This window comes from Sphaeroforma arctica (genome assembly GCF_001186125.1).
Source record: "Sphaeroforma arctica JP610 unplaced genomic scaffold supercont1.204, whole genome shotgun sequence".
NCBI classification, from domain to species: domain Eukaryota; class Ichthyosporea; order Ichthyophonida; genus Sphaeroforma; species Sphaeroforma arctica.
In genome coordinates, this window is record NW_014040354.1 from 66,693 (window position 1) to 76,753 (window position 10,061).

The 10,061-nt window shown below is 42.1% G+C and overlaps 2 protein-coding genes across 2 annotated transcripts; one reads left to right on the forward strand and one right to left on the reverse strand.

Annotated features, from left to right (window-relative positions):
• Positions 1-585: 585 nt before the first annotated feature.
• SARC_03843 (hypothetical protein) lies at positions 586-5,587 on the reverse strand. Its single transcript, XM_014302355.1, has 4 exons — positions 3,727-5,587; positions 2,675-2,722; positions 2,142-2,339; positions 586-1,293 (listed from the first exon to the last, which is right to left on the reverse strand). The coding sequence occupies exons 1-4, from the start codon at positions 5,560-5,562 to the stop codon at positions 1,246-1,248; spliced, it is 2,130 nt and encodes a 709-aa protein (XP_014157830.1). The 5' UTR covers positions 5,563-5,587; the 3' UTR covers positions 586-1,245.
• Positions 5,588-6,249: 662 nt separating this feature from the next.
• SARC_03844 (hypothetical protein) lies at positions 6,250-10,023 on the forward strand (the record flags this gene model as incomplete). The annotated part of the gene is made up of 4 exons (XM_014302356.1): positions 6,250-6,692; positions 7,315-7,411; positions 8,392-8,533; positions 9,865-10,023. The coding sequence occupies exons 1-4, from the start codon at positions 6,599-6,601 to the stop codon at positions 10,021-10,023; spliced, it is 492 nt and encodes a 163-aa protein (XP_014157831.1). The 5' UTR covers positions 6,250-6,598.
• Between the last annotated feature and the right edge of the window lie 38 nt (positions 10,024-10,061).

Sequence of the window (10,061 nt, forward strand, 5' to 3'; positions counted from 1 at the left end):
ATTATCACAATATATATATATAGCTATAAGCAGGTTTGGCGGACATCCGGTAAACAGTCTTCTATTTGCCACGACATACAATTGAGCACAGCCATGCCGTTATCCTTTCTGAATGGTTCAGTACGATGCGTGTGCCGCTCGTACAGTTTTAGCTTGGCGTATTTTGCAGCACGGAAACAGTACGATTCCCGCAAAAGTGTACTGCAGTGAGTACAATCAGTATTTCTACAAGAACACCATCAAATGTTTAGTTAGGGGTATGAGGAATGTACGATTTTGTATTGTTGTATATCCGTTTAGGGCAAAAGTAAGCAGTACTTCACGTATGTAGGGACTCCCCTTTAATGTTACCGAAGACGGCCCGATCTATGGGGGGGGGGGGGTTATATGGTTACTTGTGCAGACTTTCTGAATATCATCTATATCGCGCACAAAACATACGATTTACACATACCATAGCAACCTGGGTGCGCTGGGAAACCTGCAGGTGTGTATTGCAACCCTCATGACAAACTGGTATACAATTGCGATACCTCACCTTCAGAAACCTGCAGGTATGTATTGCAACTCTCATGACAAACTGGTATACAATTGCGATACCTCACCTTGCCTGCACCTTCTCTGCTGTGGTACAACATGCATGGTGACATACAATGGCGGCTTAGACGTGCCGGTTAAAATGAACAGACCTCAACTTATCGCCGAATCGAGCTCAACTTATAGACTATATAACCCCTTGTCCGTAGCGCCTATCTGCGTAGTAGCTATAGAACATCACAATTCGAGTCTGAATTATGGGTGCACAAATGGTGCGACTAAATCCCGATTGATCAGTGTTTGGGTCCCCGGCAAGTCCGTTCTTCGGCTTTACTTTTGTCGAACCAGGTGAGCCTCGAGAGTGGGTAAGCAAACCTTAAACCTAAGGTGAATATGGATAGCAGTCCTGCGAGTACAGCACTTGCGGATTCAAAGCTTAGGTTGACGTCTTCTGATCTCGTACGTTTGGGCTGACAGCCATAAGTTAGGGACGCTACAAGTCTCGCATTTAGATTTGCTAGTGTCATACTCTCGGTTGTTTGTACTGGGGAGTATAGTGTCTTTGTCTTCTGTTGGCAGGTCAAAGACGGTGGGTACTCCCATCCTCGGCTTACTACAGTGTAACACCCCTAGTTGCGACATTGAGCTTCTCATGATTACCAGTCAGTAGAGTGTGATTTCCCTTGTGGTACATCGAGGGTGAGTGCGTCACGAGATGAGCCGCACATCCATTAGAGCGGCCATCGTGGTTATAATCTGTGACGGGATGAAAACATTACACAAATACATATAAGTCTTAACATTGGTGTGGGCTGTATGAGAACATCATACAAATACATTTTTATCTTAACATTGGCGTGGGCTGTATGAGCAGGCCTCGGAGATCTTCAAAGTGGATGTGTTGCGCTACACCAATTTATATTGTGCTCGAAAATCTCGAGACATCCAAATTTGCATGCATTGTTTCAAGTGCGCTGTGTAAATTTTGCAATACAAAAATGCGTAGAAAGGGATGGAAAAAAATTGGCGAAAACCCGTTATTCAGTGCTAAATCAAAACGAAGTATTTAATTTAGGTACAAACGTTCCAATTGAATCGATTGCGCTGGATGTTGGCAGATAGTGTTGAGAAGTAACGATAGCTCAAAGACATCCGCATATGTATTTGAGCAGATAAGATGTGTTGAACTGTACACATAAACACAGACACCCACAACCGCACGCATACGATATCTAATCTACAAGTCATATTGGCCCTCCAGCCAGCCACACCTCAACCTACACGCTTGCCACAGGGCTATTAACACATACGCCAGTATAATGGCATACAGCAACAGAGCATCACACATACATACACAGCAACAGATTGCAACCTCCACTCAGAACCTCTGCGCTTATCACATATACGAATCCTTAGTGCATTCCACATCGATCAACAAACGCACAACCATACATACATACATATATACATGTATACATACATACATATATGCATGTATACATACATACATGTATGCATGTATACATACACCGCCACAACACTACATAAAGAGGCATATCACCACAAATACAATCTCCGCGCATATCAGGCTACGTGTGACATACCTCATCTTCCATGCCTTCCACAACACCATCAACAGCAAACTCGTCACCCATGTCAAATCGATCTCTTGGTTCATCGGAGTGGTAGTACCAATTGTCGGGGTCGGCATACGGGTTAATGTGCTTGTTCTTGTTGCCATGGTTACGCAACTTCAGCACTGCTGTATCGCTGGCAACATCGTATTCGGATACTGTTCCCTCCTGAGGGTAGATGAAATAAAGAGGTGTGAGACCAAGTTAGATTGTTCGATCCCTCTACCCTTTACAAACTTGAACTGTAGTAGAGTATGTGACCTATGTACAGGCTGCACTACGGGCGTACATGACTTTTTGTGCACATAACATTGCGTATTGCGACACGGAAATGCGGCACCTAGTGTCTTCCAGATCCAACACTCCATTGCGATGCATGCATATGAATTTGAAGTGAAAACTTCACATTCGAATTAAAGATGTCAATGGAGAAATAAACGTAGAGGCACAATTGGGAGAACCCCAACGTGAATCTTTTCAATGCTGTGAGATATAAACTTTACCTTGAATTTGGATAGTCCTGGACAATAGTTAGCATCCATCTCCATCATCTGTGTGTGGAAACAGGCGCAAAGGTGTCAGCTATTCGATCGAATTCCTATGAGTGGATGGTATCTATAGGTGTGCATCTATACACGAAGCATGAGCATTTTCAAACTAACACATTGCCGATCGGACCAATGAGCACGATACAACGTAATGTAGAAGCACGTTCTACAGAATGCGCAAAGATATTTCATACTTGAACTAAAACACATATAATTCATGTACTTATATCGAGCACATCCCGTTCCCAAAATGAATAAGCTTCAATACACCAGATCCGTGTAAGCGAGATCGAGGTCGGACATATTAAAGAATAGAGACGATTACGTCAACATACCTAGTGTGAATAAGGTGAAGACAAAACCTATGTATTCAACACAGCAACAAATGATCGACACCCTACGGTCATGGTCTAGTTCAGGTATCACATAGGTGCTGAGAAACAAAGGTTATATTACACAGTGAACATTCGTACTCAAAACATCCCGAAACGTCGTTGCGTGTGGTTTTAAGCAAGCATTCAACAGGTGGCTAACAAATACAAAGGGCAAGTACGCTAAGTCGAGGCAGGTGTATGCGAATACCTTGTACTCCAGCATCAGTAGATTATATAGCTGTACAGACAGTAGTGTGCACGAACAGTCCCATGTGGATATTTATGTATCAAAGATAATGATGATTTTGCTTACACATCCCCATCGCCAATAAAGCGCTATAATATATACACTAAATTAGCCCCAATATATGAAGTAAATAGAACTTACACACGCACTAGCACCATCTCCCATACGCATTTAATGACACATGCATAAGGCACTTACTCTGGCAACAACCGCACACACCTTTCACCCAAAAACACCTACTACGCACCTCTAGAAAATACGTATCCCTTTCACACACATTCAGCCTTTTCACTCCACTAAAGCACGCAGACCACACAACAACTACAAAATACCAACCTCCACAAGCACCCACAAATTGTCCTCATTTTGTACACACACATACACACCTTGAACACCAAAACATCCCCTTTGCGTGGTTTTCCTTCTAATGCAGGCAGTTTGTCGTAGACGACTCTCGGCTTCTTATGCACACCACTCTCACCAGCATCAGCAGTGTTATCCCATACCCCACCCCTACTTGTTGCTGCTGTCGATACCGGTATTTCCGTAGTCACAACCGGGATCACCGTACCGCTCACCCCACCGATCGTCCCTTTGCTCGAACGCAATGACGAGTACTGCGTGTTTTCTTTGCTTGTATCACTGGACATGCTTCCCTCCAACCCAACCTCCTTCGTAGTTACAGCGACCTCCTTATTACTAGATACGCCCTGTGTTGCTGCCGTGAAGCGTGTGTGGGGCGCTTCATCAGACCCACGCATGTCTATATCGTGTTGTGTGTTCTGATTCGCTCCCGTCTCGTTGGATGTGTTAATCGCTGGTTGATCGCTTGCCAGAGTATCCTCTGTGGCTTCGGGTCGTGCCTTCTTGGTCTTGTGACTTCTCTTACTGCTGCGTTTCCGCTTCTTGGACTTCTTCTCCTGCGTCCCCTCGCTATTACACTCCGTCGCTTCTACACTACTCACTGCCACATCTACACCAGGCACTGCAGCAGTACTACACACACCCTTGCTCGCTTTATCTTTCTTCTCTGTATCAAACAGCTCAACAGAAGTACTCGTGGCTACCTCCAATTGTTTACTTTTTGGTATCGCATCATCCTTCATCTCACTACCAACCGCAGCACTCTCGCCAATACTCGCCGCTTCATCCCCGTCAACTGCTTTGCTGGCTTTCTTCGACTTCCTGCTTCGTCTTCGACTCTTCTTAGCACCTGCTGTAGGGTTGTCCCCAGCCGTTTCTGTACCAGCACTGGCCTCGTTGGTAGTCGCATCGGTATTCCCTCCTTCTGTGTCAATTGTACCCTCGCCTTCTGTATGGTTTATCGTACTACTGACCACATTCATAACCATATCAACCGCACTTACTCCCTGCTCTATACTTTGTTCAACAGGACTACGTACGTGTGGTGTAGTAGTTCCATTGGTAAGTGCCTTTGTTCCTTCTGCTAAGGGCATATCAGCGGTATGAGTGCTAGCCGTGTTTGACTTTGTCCTTTTGCGACCCCTTTTGCGTTTGCCCTTTAGCTTCTCCAACGCATCCGCTTGATCACCTCCAGCTAATAGTTCACTATCTACGGTGGTACTGTCATGTGTGTCTATGCTTTGTGAGCCACTTCCGCTCATTGCATGCCCAATACTCGCAACAGCCAATGAAGGGATGAGTGTAGAGAGTGCCAATTGAAGCCCAGGTGTACACTCTTTGTTCTGTGAGGTATTGTGTTGCGCTGAAATTCTCGGGCCTTTGATCGTATGGAGCGTTTGTGTGTGTGTGTCTGCTTCTGTATCTGCTGTGCCTAGTAGTTGTGTGTCTCGCTCGTGAGGTTGCCCCTGCAATTGCACGATATCAAACTGCACCAAATCACCGTCACGTAGTAACGTAGTCGGCTGATAAGGTGGCAGCAAGTAGCCATCCATCGACAAGGACACGCGTACGTTAATCACTGCATCTGTGCCTCGTCCCCCCTGATACAGTTGAGTTACATACTGCGATCGTGGTGTAGCGCTGCCGTTTTGGCTATCGCGTGTATTTATATTCTGAGGCTCGTGAGCTGATGTACTGTGTGCGATATGAGGAGAAACAACATCTGCATAGATAGACGCTGCAAGCGTGCTTATTGTGTTGTACAGCTGTGTATCGACTATGTGCCACTGTTTGATGTGTGTATTGTTTACTATCCCAAGTAAGCGCACACGCACATCCCGAGGTACAAGCTGGTCCATATTGGCTAGCTAATAGTTCTGAGATATCAAGCCGTGAGTGCGTATCGGGTAGAGATTTGAACTGTATAATCTCAGCTCTTGATTTCAGTATATATGTAGCTTCCTGTCTTATTGAAAAGGATTTACTTGTAGCAACTACCTCATTAACCATCCATGTTAATCGCACAAGTTAGCCTCAATTCAACCAACCCCGTGGAGACCCCAGCCCTCGCACCTACTTGACTTGTAAACGCTCGACGATATTGAAGCTAACTATATGCTATGTATATACATACTTAAGTATGTATATATGTATATGTGTATGCAAATAAATATACATTTGTGTTATATATATATACATCTATAATTACATAAATCATATTATTTACACATGCATCACTTTCGTGTCACTGACTTTCGAAGTATCGTGTTGGCGTGTTTGCCTTTGTGGGCCGTGCGGTCAGTATGAATTTAACGTATTTCTCATCAACTCCATAGGAATTTCTTGAAAAAATACATTCAAGCGTTTCCATTGGCTATCAAAAGCCCGCCAAACCCCTCAGACACCCTCTCGAAACTTAGTTCCTATTTTTTAAAGTATGTTAACGACTAAACGCTTTAAGTCTCAAAAGTCAGAGGTCGATAGCGTATTTTAAGACCTATATCGTATGTACATACATACATATATACTACATAACTATGTATGATACGACAATGAACGGTGCACAGTATATGCATACTAGATAGCTATGTTATAACAATAGACAATGTGTGTGTATGTTATGTATGGGAACTGATATGAGATGGCATACCATGTGTATGGTCATCTCTTACGTGTTCATAGATGGCATGGTACATTGACACGACCTCATGCGTAGTGCTTGTCGAAAGCAAACTAAAAATAAGCACACGTTAAGACTGTAGACTATTCTGATAGTCACTACATAACTATTCGTCTCGATCTGCAGATGTTATATAACCCACCATCGCAGTAAACAATACTATCGTCACCTATTACAGTTCTAAGTATTACGTACAAACGTGAGCATATGCAAGTATGAGCTATCCGTATGCCGACGACGAAAACGTGAACATCCCTGCGGCAGTTCCGGTGCCCAAAGTAGACGAATACGCTGATAAGTTCTTTATAGGTGGGTGTCTTCTGGCTACGCTAACAGTCTAAGCTAATACAAAACCGACCGATTGTGATGCCACTTATACTTAATGTTGACTACTCTATGTGTGCGCAGTCTGTTTGGTTGTCGTATATGCGCATGTGTACCGCCTGTCATCTGGTGAGATATACTCAAGTATGTAGTGTGTTTGTGTGTTGCGACATACTGGCATTCTACGGAATGGTATTGCAAGCTGGATCATAGCTTCGTAAAGTCAACAACCTTTTGTGGCTATAAACTAGTTCGCCAGTTGTGTTTTTTATTTCTATCTAGTTTTATTTTATTTCATACTCGTGGTGTGTATGCAAAAGAACGTCTCGCCTTACTGTACACTATCTATTCTTTGGATGCAAATCACACTTCTGTGTATATCTATCGGGGCATCGTGGATGGTAAGGCTAAAGCATGCTCGACACTCACCCCATTATGTATTGTGTAAGGTGATATACTACATATACATAAACATACATGTATACACACCCACACACACAATTTGTACTACAGGAAACGTTTATTGGCATCACCACTCACAGGCGTAGCTTAATCGCTGCTGATTACACTTGCCCATGTATCTTCTACCTCACTGTTCGATTTACAGATCTGTTTGCGCAAGTCCTTCGGAAGGAGTATAGCGATGCCATTGAATCGATTCTGCTGCACAGGGACGAATCTCGCAACTTCGCACTACAAGTCATGTATGTCGTCTAACTTTCATATCCATATGAACTGCTCAGAGAAACTTAAGTATGTATCATCATGTACACCAAATATGGAATGATTTCGCAAACAGTATACGAGACAAAGGACCTAATCTGCTACTCAATATATTAATGGACCGATAATGGACATTTAGTGCCCCGTTTTATAGTTTCCCAGTTTAGCTATGATCTGCCCGGTATGATACTACATCTGTATAAAACGCCAATATCCTAAAACTTTCTGATCACTACCTAGATTCTTGTGTGTGTAGTTGTAATATGTATGCTGTACATAATATTGTAGTTCTTCTGTTTATACCTGTGTGTGTAATTGTAGTATGCATGTGGTACATCATATTGTAGTTCTCCTGTTTGTGTGTGTTTTTTAAGTACTGATATTGTTTATTCGGATATAAGATCCATTCGTACTCCTGAAGGTCTCTGACTCGCACATGCATGTAGCGACACAAAGGAGTGTGGAAACGTTCGTATAGAAACATGTGTAGCTAAATATCTTGTCATGCACACAATTAGTTTCGTAAACATGCAGATTCACTTGTCGGTTAGCCAATATGTGTGGCTGTATTTGTAGGTAGATGCTCGTGTACGTATGAGATCAACAAATAAGCCAAAATACGGATATACTTATATATAAATACAGGTACACAGATACAAACCTACCCTCTATAGAAATCGACAAATACACAGATACAATCAATATGCAAGCAAAAATACAAACCCACCTTATATACAGATAACAGGTGCACAGATACAATCAATTTACAAGGCAGAATACAACCTTTTTCTATATACAAATATTAGGTACACGAATACAATCAATAAACAAGCCAAAATAAAGTTTTATCCTATTTACAAATAACAGGTACACCGATATTAGTGAAGAGAAGTTCATTCCCTACACAAAAAAAATCAATAAACAAGCCAGAATAAAGTTTTACTCTATATACAAATAACAGGTACACCGATATTAGTGAAGAGAAGTTCATTCTCTTCCGCATGCTGCCGCACTATCCATTGAAGCTGCTGCCCTTGTTCGACATAGCGGCTAAAGAGGTGGCCCTGGAGATCTACAACACACACCCCCTGAAAGAAAGCATGGTACGTTGCTATGTATGTGTGTGGACGTGCCTTTATTGCGTTGTGTACTTGGTCCATTCTAGACAGTTCGAAACTATGCTGATCACCAGTATCCGTTAGTTAGAATTGCTACGCTAATGTTGCTATGGCTGAGGCGATACACAGACCCAATCGCAAACAAGACCTTGACAGCGCATAAATGCAAAACCCACCGTTATTTGTTCGTGTGATGGTATACATACATATGCGATAGATCACATCCAACATGCATACGACGTACACATACGTATGTGATTGTATGAATCGTATGTATGTTGCACGTGATTTATCACATATGTACACATGATTATATACATCGTATGTATGTTAAACGTGATCTATCACATATATACATATGTGATTGTATCCATCGTATGTATGTTGCACGTGATTTATTACATATATACATATGTAATTATATACATCGTATGTATGTTAAACGTGACCTATCACATATATACATATTTAATTATATACATCGTATGTATGTTAAACGTGACCTATCACATATATACATATGTATTTATATACATCGTATGTATGTTAAACGTGATCTATCACATTTGTACATATGTGATTATATACATCGTATCTATTTTAAATGTGATTTATCACTTATATACATATGTATTTTTATACATCGTATGCATGTTAAACGTGACCTATCACATATATACATATGTAATTATATACATTGTATGTATGTTGGACGTGATCTATCACATATGCATGTACATTGAATTCATTTTCTGATCGAAAGCTTATTCTGGACAGCTCCAATTTTGTCCCGACTACTTCGACCCCAATTAGAATGGAGAGTAGTATTTGTTGATGGTATCTGTCTACGGGTGTTCTGGTGATAAAGTAACCTACGCCTGGTGCTACTAAAACCACAGCCTTGCAGCGATATAACTTCAGGAATCAACTTTATATATCTGTCCCGGCTACTGCGGCAAATTATACCACTCATGTTGCAGTAATCAAATTTGGCATGCGGCCAGACTCGATCTTAATTACGAGATTGCCTGTTCTTCTAATTTCTAAGCAACGCTGCTTGTTAGTGCGGCTACATGCAGTCCCTGTTGGTGTGTATGTGTGGGTCTAGTGGCTGCTACTGCCCATTAATTGTATGATACATGACCGGTCTTTGGCACCCCCTGTACCTACACTCTATACTTCCCAATGATATGGCAACCGCAACGGATCTCCCTTACCAGACTACGCACTTCGCATAGACATCTCCGTGAAAACCGGCTACCGATAGCACTTTAATATCAATTTGTTTACTTTGTCGTCCAACACATCTCACACAGATCATAAAAGAGCATATGCGAGTGCGCCTGAACGAAGTTCCTAAGTGTTACACCATCCAGCGACTGCCCAAGTCTGAAGACGCTGGTCTACTCGTGGTGCTCAGGGCTACTGTGGTCCGAGCGGGTAACTCTTTCACGTTTGTAATTTATGTACAATAGATATGTCTATATATATATATACATATATATATATTATG

Bases quoted from the DNA above. Each gene is read 5' to 3' on its own strand.
- SARC_03843 (XM_014302355.1), bottom strand. From the start codon at position 5,562: ATGGACCAGCTTGTACCTCGGGATGTGCGTGTGCGCTTACTTGGGATA. The intron at 2,723-3,726 runs GTGTGTATGTGT...TTCCACACACAG, and splicing joins GGGATGTTTTGGTGTTCAAG to ATGATGGAGATGGATGCTAA. The intron at 2,340-2,674 runs GTAAAGTTTATA...ATCTACCCTCAG, and splicing joins CAGGACTATCCAAATTCAAG to GAGGGAACAGTATCCGAATA.